The sequence below is a fragment of the Lagopus muta genome, chromosome 3 (assembly GCF_023343835.1).
Source record: "Lagopus muta isolate bLagMut1 chromosome 3, bLagMut1 primary, whole genome shotgun sequence".
Taxonomy (NCBI): domain Eukaryota; kingdom Metazoa; phylum Chordata; class Aves; order Galliformes; family Phasianidae; genus Lagopus; species Lagopus muta.
Window position 1 is genome coordinate 46,568,562 of NC_064435.1, and position 13,313 is coordinate 46,581,874.

The following is a 13,313-nucleotide window of genomic DNA, read 5'->3' on the forward strand; positions in this document are numbered from 1 at the left end:
AAACAGTTTGAAGAGCATGCTTTTAATTTTTTTTTATTTTGAAGCATTCAGCTTGTCTGAAGAGCAAATAAGTAAAAGCAATCTTTGCTTCCAATTTCAGAAAATAATTTTACAACTCTTTGATTATTCCAGACCTTGTCTCTTTGAGGACTTGCATGACCAAACACCACAAATTCCTGAGATACTAAGAACAGCTGAAATCCTAACTCTCACAGAACACATCAGTTAAACTCCATTACCAACCAGTTCAAACCATCTGCACATTCTAAAAGGACAGATCTATGAAAAATAATATAACAACTAGGGGGGGAAATTGCAATTCCATTTTGAAATACTATTTTCTATTTGCTAGTTTATAATAAAGACATGACAAACCGCTTGCTATCAAAGAGCCGTGTAAAAGCTGCATCTTATTCCAATATTTTTTTTAACCTAAAGAATAGTTCCTCAGTTACCAAAGAATGGTCTGAGGAACTAGAAGTACGTGTGCCAAGAGAAGTCAGCTCCAAAAGCAGCCTCCATTTAGGATGCTGACTGCAGTGTGAATAGCTCTCTTCACAAGATACAATGCAAATCTCCATCTAACTGGGGCAATGGATATATCATACACCCACACGGTCTCATCTTCAGATGAAAAACTCAAAGTCACAGGTACGTGAATAGATCAAACATAACCAGAAGTTGAAAAATGTGGTAAACAGAACTGATCTGTACAGTATAAGCAAATTTTATTCTGAAAAATCTCATTAATGCTGAGGAGACAAAGTCTGCTGAGCTTAAAGGTTCACAGTACTTTAAATGAAAACAAAACATTCATATAATAATTATTTATATATTTATATATTTGACCTTAAGGGGAGTCTAGTGCAGTCTATTCCATATATGGCACCATAGCCTCAAGCCACGCAAACTCCAGCTTAGAAAGCTTAGATAGGAAATACAAGTGCTTAAGTAAGGCTTCAAGCAGAATGTATTGTGATCCTTAACAGCTAAAAGGTAAAATTCAGAGTATTATTTTTAACAGTACTTTAAATATTTTATACTCAGTGCATTTAACAGATTAGTAGTATCTATTGTTCTATATCAGATTAGAAAGAACTGGTTACTAATATAAAAAAATCTGCTTTCATCTGGAGAGAGGCCAGTGGCAGAACTACAGATCAACATAATGAAATAAATGACAATCATTTAAGACTAAATGAAAGCAGAACTCAACTCTCAAATGAATCAAATAATTATGATTGGGGCTGGGGGAGGATGTGTGGAAGGAGTGGCACAAAAGAAATCTTTCTGAAATCTTTTTATTTCCATTAATTCTCCCCAGGTTGATGTGTAAAATGCTTAATTCTGTGAAGAAAAACAAACCTACCAAATTCCATAGTAGGAAAAAAAAGATTCTCTCTGTCTACCTGCTTCAGAGGTACTCAAGCACAGCTGCAACCAGAAAGTAGATACCTAACTGCTTTATATAGCAAGCCTTTTCAGATACTAGTCAAAACACACATACAGGGAAAGCTACACAAGGTTCAAATCACTAATACTGGAAATATTTTTTATTCTTGAAGTAAAAACTTTCATAAGGAAGAAAGGATTCAGGGAAAAAAACTGTATGATGCCTCACGTTCTACCAGCTTTCAAACCAAACTAGTCTAAATTCCAATTTTGATCTCTCTGTCAAAGAAAAACCTTGTTCATATTCACCCACAGAAAAATCTTCAGTACCCCTAGGAAGAGCTCTTTTTCCACACATTTTCCTTGCATTTCATACTGAGATAGTTTTTCATGCAAACCAACTGTGACAAGAGCCTAAGGAAAGTAACACAGAGTTAAAAAGAATCCAACCCAGGTAACTGGAGACCGCACACAGTATTCCTGGTTAACGCTGTTAATGTAAACATGGAGAGTTCATGTTAAATAAGTTACCCATTTGTGAAACAACTGTCTTTGAATGCCAAAAATACACTCCCTTCACAACATCCTCAAATCGTTCTCTTACAGACCTATTTCAGGCACTGTAGAAAGCTGTAAATACAGTTATTGTTCCTATCAACACTCCCAACCACAACTTTCAACTATGTGATTCCATTCATTTTACATACGTAAACACTCATATTTACTTTCTGACCATCAGCCTCGATAGCTGTATGCTAAGACGCTCACCCACGTTATTCCCACACACAATATATATAACATCCTTATAAATAACATCTTTATTCATCTAGCTTCATTCAACTGAAAAGCAGAAAAATTAAGCAGTAAACAAGCATATACATTTCTTTCTTCATGCAAAGACAATTCTCCACCATGCAATATCACCCAAGTCCTGTTATTATAACAGCCTTCAAGAAAATCACATTATCCCTAACATAATAAGCAACCAGCAAGTTCTCCCACAAAGTTCTACAATCATTTTTTCTGCAAACTATCTTAACTGAGGATTCAACACAGATGCATAGTATGCAACTGCCACAAAACAAATTATGCCTTAAATTTAACTTCTTCAGAATAACCTGTTACAAAAAGGAGAAATTCCTTCTACACATGCTTTTGAGGAAACAAAATCACGTTTCTTTTACCAAAGGGGATTGAACCCAACAATCCTATCACTTTATAACCACACAGCATCTTTAGAAATTACTCAAGTGTTTCTAAAAATCTCAAATCCCTTCCCCAGTTCCAACGTTCAAGAAGAACAGAAGCATTTTTACAAATGCTTTAAGATCCTACTTAACTTCTCACTGGTAAAAGCCTGTTTGCAAACTTTTACAGACTTCTACAGAGATCCAGAGTTGCCTCAACACAGCACTGAATGCAGCAGATTAGTGATTTCATTCTAATTGTGGCCTACTCTACTATTAGAAATAATTCCTATCTAAGCAATATCAAAATTTAAGAAACAACTATATGCAGGCTCAAGGACCTTTTAAAAGAATACCACGATTCCACATTTCTATGCACTTGTCTTTCACAAATGAGAAAATATTTTTTAAAAACAAATCTTTACCTTGGGTTTCCTCTTAGTGCAGCATGGTGAAGAGCATTAAAGCCATTGTTGTTGGTGATAGTAACATCTGCACCAGCTTCTAACAGTACAGCCAGGATGTCATCACGCTTTTTACTTATTGCATCATGGAGTGGAGTGTCACCTTCAGAATCCTGAAACCAGAAACAGCTTGCATCAGTTTCTGTATGCATTCACATTAAGAAGTAACATGTAAATATCACTATGAAAAACTGACTACACAAAACAGGTCTTTGTTTCTAGAAGTGTGGCTATACTGTAGAGTTCAGAGCATGGTGCTTCTGCTCTTGTTCTGGTTTTGGAAACACTCGAGTATGTAATCCCTCCCTGGGCTCCCAGTTTTCTATGATTACCCAGCTACCAGAACACCAAACCAGAGTTTAAGCATGCGTTGCATGTGACAACACTGGAGATACTGGTGTAGATATCAGCTTCTGTATCTCACACGTGGATTAATGAGATGCCCAAATTAACATTTCTGAGTAACAGAAGGTCAGCAACAGGAACACCACAACAGAGATTAGCCAGGCAGGGAGAAGGAAGGGAATTCTGAGTGATGGCAAATTAGTAATCTACATGGTTAGTAATTAACCACGTAAAAGATAATGCCAAAAAGATGATAGGAAATAAAAGCTTAAAGAGAAGGAAAAAATAAAATGCAGGCCAAGTAATTTAGGCACATCTGTCATTTTAACTGAAGCACATCATTTTCCATGAAGCAAAGGCCAACGTCACAAGCAATATTAAGCTTTTAAACTTCTTATAGCTCATACTGGATTACATTACACAAGGAAAATGAAAATATTTCTCTGATTTCATTGCATAATTAAATTGAAGACAATTCATTTATATTTTTAGCTTGTCATTTTATTCTTCAAATATCCCAAATAAGGGGAAATACTACTTATTCCTAAAAGTAGTTTGTACATTACTTATTCGAGGACCCAAACGGTTGGGCTAAAAAGGAATGTCCTATGATTAACAGTGAGAAAACACATCCATTTATGCTTATTTGCTGCTATCTAAGCAAACTCTCCAGATTTATGTTTCCAGTAAAATTTTAACACCATATAAGTCAGGAAGACTTTTGTCACTGACTCAACTACTAACTGATAAACACAGGATCTGAACATTTTAGCAATACAGTCCAATATGAAAACAAATCTTTTGAATCTTTACCATGAGAATCACAAATTGACAAACAAAGTGTCAAATAAAGGAAAAACTTGAACCAGTTTGCTAGAATTTAACTATGCAGCTTTTATCTAGTCTAACTGATGGCATTTGCTGAATTTACTGCTTACAAATTAACATGCTTCTGTTTACACCAAGAATGGGCTTCAGCGGAAGAGTGATGGGCACTTAAATTCCAGTCGTGATTCAATCTGACTACTCTGTGCTCTTATCCACCAAGTCAGTTGCCTACTCACATTTGCCCATTAGCATTCAGCCCTGCAGGATCTGAAAGTTCGTTATGTTCAATGACAGTTTTATTTTCCAGGTAGAGATCCACAGCACCATTCTACTGAATTTTTCAAACCAAACTAATTTCTGTTATTTCAAGTCAGAGATATTCACTCTGCCTACCCACAGATCGTTGTATGATGCACATTATCACCCCTGACTAAACTCAAGACAAAAGATTCTTTACTTATCCCAAGTTCAACAAATACTAAGGAGGGTATGGATGAACACTAGCTGGCTGACAGCTCAGCCTCAGCAAGCTCAAGAGTATACACACAAAGCCAGGTAAAAGCAGACAGACGATTAATATATTAATTAATTTTAAGTTTGCTTTACTTTTGTTACATGAATGTACAGTTTTGAAAATTTTACTGCTTTTTGACATGATGGCAAAGCAAGATGGTAGATGTGTTATTAACATGTCTTGATTTTATCAGGACATTACCGCTTTTTCTTTCTACTGAAAACCTCTTCTGACTTGTTTTACTAATGCACTGCATGAGATTGCATTAAGCTCATGAAGAATATGGATGCTTGCTTGTTTGACAGCAGGTTTCTCCTCTACCTTCTCAACAGGAGGTTCCACTCATATGTCACAGCTTCCACCGCATTCATTACAGATAAAATTGCCTGTGTAATTATGGAACTTGAGGCCCCATATATCATGACCTTTTAGATAAAAGTCTGAGCTTTAAAAGAGAATTTGGCTAAACAGTTGTATTGACGATAGGTCAATTCTAGGGGAAAAAAGGTTTCTTTCAATGAAACATTCCACAGTATCAACATCCAAAGAAAAATTCAAAGCTGCAAACAGCTGCAGATTAGATAGAGAAAGAATCTGGAGAAAAAATTAACAATCACAGATAACTACAGTCTGTGAAAATATCAACTAACATGAACTGGCCTGAATAAATCAGGTGCCTTTATCAATCTTTTTAGAAAACCAATCAATAACAGCATTTCTATTACAGCTGGTCACATCAGGGTAGAAGATGGAAGAGAGAACTTCACAAGGTCTGTTCCTTTCCATCCTATTTTCTGTGATTATTCAATTATCTATACACAGCATCCACACGCTTGAAATGCTAGAAGTAGAATAGATTCACGTTTTAGGTATTTAACATCTGCATTACCTGGAGACTAGGATGGCAGCCGAAGTCCAGTAAAGTCTTCACAACTTGAAGATGACCTTTGTTGACAGCAATATGAAGTGGAGTCTGCCTCCGTTTGTTGCGAGCGTTCAGATCTGCGCTGCCTCGGTGCAAAACCTCAATCACAGCACCCTCGTCACCAAAGGCCGCGTGATGGACAGCCCTGTCTCCATCTTTATCCTAAGGTAGAAACAATAGTTTAACTCTATATATTTCACACTTCAAGAAGAAATTAAACAGAACCATGAAAATTTCTTTGAAGAAGAAAGGGATATTTGAATGGAACTGAGATTATTTAAACTAATAAAAGAATTGATCAAAACATAAAGGAATAATAGAGAATGAAGAATCTGTGTACAGAAATATGCATTCTACAATATATGATATTCAATGCTATATCACCATCAACAAAAACAAACAAAAACACAATACACCACCCACCCTGTAACTAAGGACAACCTATTCTGTAATCCAGGAACTGCCAAATTCCAAATCATGGAAGAAGACCAGAGAATTGTTCATATGATTAAGTTACATATATATATTAGGGCTTATCATACCTTAACTTTGAGTTTATAAATTGTTTTCCAAAGGAAATCTGGGATTGAAGCTAAAGTTAAATGCAAGTTCTGATTCTACTATGAAGCTTCACAGCATTAAAATTCTGATTCAATTCAGTTTGTCTCAGTTTCATTACTTCATTCTCATATTCTAGGTACATACTATAGTATAAATAATACTATTTAATAATAATAGACAGCTTCTTAAGCTGTCAGTAACAATTTTTTTCTGACAAAATAGAAGCCACTTGAACTCAGAATTAAGCTGAGGTAAGCACAGAGGAGGCAACACCAACAGAACCTTCTTCTGATTGAGATAATGGGAACACTAACAACCCCACCAGATGATCACAAGATGCCTTATCTCAAAGCTGCATAGATAACACTTTGACCTCCCTCTGCAATGCATCTAATCCTTCCTTACACCACTGAAGTATCAGTTCACAATTTGATTAATGCTGCAGCTTGGATCCCACAGTACAGATGAAAAGCAGCTCAGACTAGTTAACAACAATGCAGGGTGTGTACTGCGGTGAAAGTACAGCTTCTACAATGCAGGTGTTTCACAGATTTTAGTCCACAGCAACAAATTACTGCATCAAGTTTGTCATTTTTGCCGTTTAAGTAGAAAACTTCTACAAAGCAAAGGTGTACCAGTGAATATGAAAATTATTTCAGTACCAAGGAATTTATCATTTCATCAGTGATATCAACACAGCATAACTAGCTTTTAAACACAAAGCAGCACATCTTATACTAAACACACAACACTTTGCCACACTGTGTCCAAGAAAAGCAATCAGTATGAAAAGATAGTCTATTCATTTCTCTGCAACCTGGTTACATGCTGTTAAAAAAAGTAAAATTTTTCTACACCCTTTGTTACTCTGCTTGTTTTTTTAATAGCTATCTATCAATCAATCAAAAAAGCAAAAGTAGTTAACCTGTCATCAGAAAGAAACATGTTAGAAAGCTCAGAAATATAGTTGCATGTAGTGCAAACTAAAATAAAACCAAAAGAATTTATAAATTATTGCAGGAAAGCAACTCCAATAGATATGCTATTCATGTGCGTAGGTAAGTTTAAAATGTAAGGGTACAAAAAGAATATTTGAAATATTTCATTTACCTCTGCTTCTACATCCACATTCTGTTTCAGAAGCAACTTCAAAATGTCAACATGGCCATTCTGACTAGCTGCTTGCATAGCTGTGTGTCCAGCACACTGTCCATTTACCTGGAAGCAATTAACACTTTGAGATAAATGCACATAGCCCTACGAGACACTGCATACATGCAAGTGTCTTAGAAAACAGAGTATATTACTGAATCAAACACAAGACTAGAAAATGAACGATTTTTAGAAAGCTGCCTTTTTGACATCACCTCCTCCTAGGTCTACGCTATCTTATTTTCACAGCATTAGCTAGAATGAAGGAAAGAAGAAGCATTTATTTAACACATTAAGATCTTAATGACAGCTGGATTAAAAAATGTATATAGATTACCTTTGGGCCTCTGTAAAGATAAGCTTTTAAAAATAGGCCTAATAATGATGTCTGTTCTCTGCTCTAAGTTACACTTCATTTTCTAATTTACTTCAACAACAAAAGTCAACCTGAACAGAATATCATGCTTTATATAATCTTGAGCTACAAACTAACTCTTGGAATTGATGGAGATTAATCTACTTCCTACAAGGATACCTACTGTTCTAGTGACAAAAAACTCCAATTGTGATTTTGTTTTTCCCGAATCGAGTCCTTAAACATTTTCTGTCTAATTACACAGTCATGTGACTAAACAATTTGGGAAACAGTATCTGGAGAGATTAGGTGATCTACCTTATGAACATAGAGAAAAAAAAAAAAAAACAAAAATCCATCCATCCAAACCTACCCTCCCTCCTCCTATTCTCTAAAAACAAAAGAGGTCTGACACCCTTCATTAATTGTGAGAGTTTAACTCTCTGCCCTGACTCTGGAAGACATAGGACTGAAGACGCTTTTATTCACAGCAGACAGCATAACAAAACTTGCCCACTGAAACAGGGTATTGAGCACATTTCAGACATCCCTCTGCACAATTCAAAGGAAAACAAACAGGAGATGATGCACTGGAACAAGGCGTATTACTTCTATGCAAGCATGCTACTGATTGGCTAAGGATATCTATATACCATTAGCATTACAAGACCCCTGTAACTCACATCCACATCTGGTCTCTTTAGCAGATCTTCCACTTTAGCAACATCTCCATTGGCAGCAGCTTTAACCAATTCTTCATTGAGATCTCCAGATTCTTGGGTTTCAAATAATTTCTTCAATAGCTGGGACAGTCTCTCTACATTTATTAAAACAGACCACAGTTAAGACTACAATTCTAGCCACAAAAGAACAGGAAAAACAACAGCAAAGATTGTCACAATTCTAAAGACATGTAACTAGTAACACACAAACCACCTTTAAATTATTGTAGGGTTTTCAATAAATCTGGAATCCTGATCCCCTTAAATAGTTGAGACAGTCACATCAAGTATTTCAGAACAGAAGGGTTTTTTTTTTTAAAAACCACAAATAGCTTGTCTACCACAAAATACAGAAAGGAGGGGGAGCAGGTAAAAATACAGATTTACATGTTGATGTACCAGGATTCTTAGTCTTCTATCTTAACTTTGTCTAATTTCTGCCTTCTATTATCATAGTCACTGTGTGTCTTTTTTCTATTTTATTTCCTTTTTTGGAGAAAATTCACTGTATCTATGCTCACAATCCCTATGAAAAAGTCTAAAAGCCTATGTATAAATATTTCTTGACAGAGTAAATATGTGAAGGGGGAAAAAAAAAACAATGAGCTATGACAAAGAAGAAAAAAGACATTTTAGTACAACTGATGAATGAAACTGTCAATAGAACACAAAACATGTACTGGATAATCTTCCTGCCATCAGTATTAGATGAACACTAACACTTTAGGACAAGGTGGAATGGTTTTAAATTGAGACAGGGGAGGTTTAGGTTAGATGTTAGGAGGAAGTTTTTCACACAGAGGGTGGTGACACACTGGAACAGGTTGCCCAAGGAGGCTGTGGATGCCCCATCCCTGGAGGCATTCAAGGCCAGGCTGGATGTGGCTCTGGGCAGCCTGGTCTGCTGGTTGGCAACACTGCACATAGCAGGGAGGTTGAAACTGGATGATCATTGTGGTCCTTTTCAACCCAGGCCATTCTACAATTCTATGAACGTGAGCAGGTTCAACAGAAATGAAATGTACTTATGTAGCCTATAAAAAATTTCCCACTATGATTAGCCAAAGTATATTTGATCATCCCTTCTTACCACTCCAGCTTTAAAGCCTTCAGTGCTGGTCTCCAAAGATATACTTGCAGTGTAGCCAAAGAGAATCACACATTTGATTTTGCATCTATCAAGATAACAACTATAAACAACTCCATACCTACTGCAAGCTTCTCCTTTCATCTCCCCATGAAGAGTAATATTGGAGTAGCCAAACATCAAGCCTTGAGTTTTATTAACCTTACATACAAGCTCTGTACCAGTATTTAACAATTCTGTGATTAACACAAGTACCTGTCACACATTCGTTACTGGTTATTATTTAAACTTACCACCAGATGCATTACTTATAGCAGATCCTGCTGATGCCACCTTTGAGACAGCTGCTGGATTATATGTCCAAGATGTCCCACAAACCTCTACCTTTAAGTCACTGTCTGAATAAATCTGCTGGACACGACCAACTTTACCTAAAGTCTGCAGGGAAGGAAACACCTTAAGTAAATATACTACGAATAAAGTAGTTAGATATCTGAACATTACAGAAAACAATTTTTATCAAATCAGTTGTATAATAATTCAGTTACTAATCCTTCTAAATTTAATCAGGCTATTGTTTGGTTAAATATTCTTTCTCTGACACTTTCATGGCCTCCAGGTATTATTAACAACCATAACCAGAAATATAAGTTTAATCACCCTGAATCCAAACATACAGCAACTTACAGGAAGCATTGCTTCAGCCCACTCTCCATGACCTCTCTGAAGAAGCTTGATTCGCTCCAAATCATAGCACACTTGAACAAGGTCACCCACTTGAAACTGAGAAGTACCTCCTTCTGCACCTTGAGCAGCATCTCCACTTCGGACAACGTTGGCTTTGGTGAGAACAGCTGGATTAAATGTCCACCTAGACAAAGAATCATTTGAAGTAGGTTTTAAACTTGAAGTGAAATGAATGTTAAAAAAAAAATGTTAATAAATAAACTGAATAAGGTTCTGCTTGTATGCCTAAACCTTCCCGTAAATTGATGCTGCAGCACATGTTGTTAACTACTTCTTGCCCAGATGAGTGAATGTGGCTCATCAGTTGAATACTGCCATCCTCAGAGATGTAAATTACTGAAGCAAAGAAGAAATGTCTTACAAGCTAACAGCTCATGACAATGTAATATTCTTGAAAGTAGGTTTTTTAATTATTATTATTATTCTAGGGCAAGAAGGAGTCAAATTGGAATGGGAAAGATTGAGTTGTCTCACAAATGACTGCACTGTCAAGAAACAACAAGGGAAGAACTCTGGATGTTTTCCTCCTCTCCGAAGTCAGAAGATGCTATATGGAATTATAAAAAGATTCTCCAATCAAATGCGTGGTCAATATGCACCTGAATTTGAAATGAGCTATCCTATTTTTCCACTGTCAATTTTATTGTTTTACAGAAATTTAGCTGTTTTTATGCCTGATTATATTCCAGTATTTAAATAAGGTAGTCTGCACTTTACATGTAATTTGTTCCGGGATTGACTTGCATTCAACTGTTCGATCTGGTCGAGAAGCATCAGGTGACTGATGAAAGTCAAGGAAAAAAGAAAACACGATATAGATTAGCTCCTCTGATTGCCTCTATAGCCACAATTATCAGACAAAATGGTACTTGCATCCCTACGGCTCCTATTAGTTGAGGAAAAAGATGTTTGCATTACTTCGCAATATTAACAAGCAATATCCAGAGGAAAAGCCTGAATACATTGACACTAATCTTGATAGATATTAATCTTGATACATTTTTTTTTTTTGGTAAGTAGATTAGAGTGGTGAGCAATCACTAACCACATGAGTTCATCAAGCGCAATGATTCTTAGCTCTTTCGGGACAAATTAAATAGGTCAGTCTCCAGGCAGAACTGAAATAATGATCTACTCATTGGCTGGTTTTTAAAGAGAAAACCAGTACCTGTAAGCAAAATGACAAAACCATTTGGACATATTAGCTCATATCTATCGGTACAGCTGTGTTTGAACCCTGTTAGCATCAAAGCAGCTAACAGAACATGAAATCTGGCTTGAACTAAGTGGTTTTGGCAACAAGTTCCCCAACACTTCCTATTCCTGCTTCACATCTACCCAAACGAATACCCCATTGATTAAAAAAAAAAAAAAAAAAAAAAAAAAAAAAAAGCTAGATACAGATCAAGTCAATGTATCTAGACTATTAAATGAGATTCCCAACAAGGACATTCATCACCAATTCTCTTAACCTGTTTTCCTGAAACTCTACACTGCACTGCTCTTATCATTCTCCCTGAAACCTTGAGGTACTTCATAATAATAAAAAAACAAGTACTGTGTAAAACACAACATTTCAGAAATAAGATATTCCACAACTTCATGATTTTGGACTCAACCTTTTTCTAAGTGTGAAAGGCAACAAATCTCTCTGTCCTACTACAGCTTTAAATCCTTTAAGTTCAGAGAGCTTATATAAGCCCTCATTACATATTGCAAAAGAAATATAAAAATCCTCAGAGATATCTTAATATACACACAAGCAGAACAGAACCTCTCTGGCAGTAACTGATCACACGTGCCAAAGGCAAAGTTTGTGATTATGAACATCAGAGACTATAAAACAAACCTGTTGCCACTTGGATATTGTACCACAATGTCATGATCCTCATCAATGCCACAAACTGTTCCAGTTGTTGTTAAGGTTTCAAACATGCCATCAGTCCATCCTCCATGACCATGCTGCAAAGACTGCACAATTTCCAAATCAAGGTCAATGTTTACAAGGTCACCAATTTGCAGACCACCAGGATTTCTGTTACCATTTTGTTCACCTAAAATAGAAAATAAAAGGTGTTCACATGACCACAGTAATTTTCCAAGCAATCTGAAAAAGATTTCTGACACAGCTGATAACCATGAGGCCCCATATCTACAAAACTGTAGTGGTCAAGAGCTAAAACAAATACAAACAGGTTAAAAACGCTGAATCTCTGGGTATTAAATAATCTATTATTCTTGAGGTTTCAAGGCAAGTAAAAAAGGTGGTAAATACTAAGTCCTTCTTCCACTATGGCTTCTAACCAAGATGTAATAGCTATCATATGGTGCTAGACATATGGAAATGTCTAGTTCTGATAGTTTTGAGGTAATCACATACAAAGTGCCACCTAACCATTCATAGATTGAAAGACTAGCAAAATGCTTATAGAAAGTGGTTTTGAATTCAGTCAGCCCATGAATGCCGAAAAAGAACTGGCAAAAGACTGTCTCCAGAATGATGAATAATGGAAGTGTCTTTAGTGGTCTAAGTGACTACAAAAAAGGAAACTTGCAAATTTGGGGGCAAAAAACCTCCACCATGGACAATGCTTGCTTTCAAAAGACATCATTACAAGAAGCCAACAGCTGATGGAAAAGAGCATACATCCACACACCTCAAACTGCGGTAACTTATGAGAGAAGAAAGTTGTACAACTGCTCACTGATTGAAACAGAGGATGCTATCTGCTGCCATCCACAGAATAGCAGAGTGACAACCACAGAACTCACATACATTGAGTTTAGTGACAATACTGGTTGCATTGGAGAGGGTCAGCAGAATTCCTTTAACAAGGACATTTAACATGCACTGAAGTATAACTAATTGAAGAAGAAAAGCACAATTTTCTGTAGCATCCCATTTTACGACCAAGTTTTTTTTACCAAGGAAATACATATTAAGATAGAGGAATTCGTACTCAGTAATCCATGAACTTATTCCAATTTGCCCATATTTCAGAAAACACAACATTTGGCAATTATTTTTACAGTA

The 13,313-nt window shown here is 36.2% G+C and overlaps 1 protein-coding gene across 2 annotated transcripts in view; it reads right to left on the reverse strand.

The window, feature by feature from the left end:
• MIB1 (MIB E3 ubiquitin protein ligase 1) overlaps positions 1-13,313 on the reverse strand; it is a 71,419-nt gene that overhangs the window by 35,894 nt on the left and 22,212 nt on the right. For both annotated transcript variants that reach the window (XM_048938805.1, XM_048938804.1), the window contains exons 6-12: positions 12,129-12,333; positions 10,220-10,403; positions 9,826-9,970; positions 8,407-8,540; positions 7,327-7,434; positions 5,620-5,817; positions 3,005-3,156 (exon numbers count right to left, since the gene is read on the reverse strand). In XM_048938805.1, coding sequence (XP_048794762.1) covers positions 3,005-3,156; positions 5,620-5,817; positions 7,327-7,434; positions 8,407-8,540; positions 9,826-9,970; positions 10,220-10,403; positions 12,129-12,333 — 1,126 coding nt within the window. The remainder of the gene's footprint in view (positions 1-3,004; positions 3,157-5,619; positions 5,818-7,326; positions 7,435-8,406; positions 8,541-9,825; positions 9,971-10,219; positions 10,404-12,128; positions 12,334-13,313) is intronic.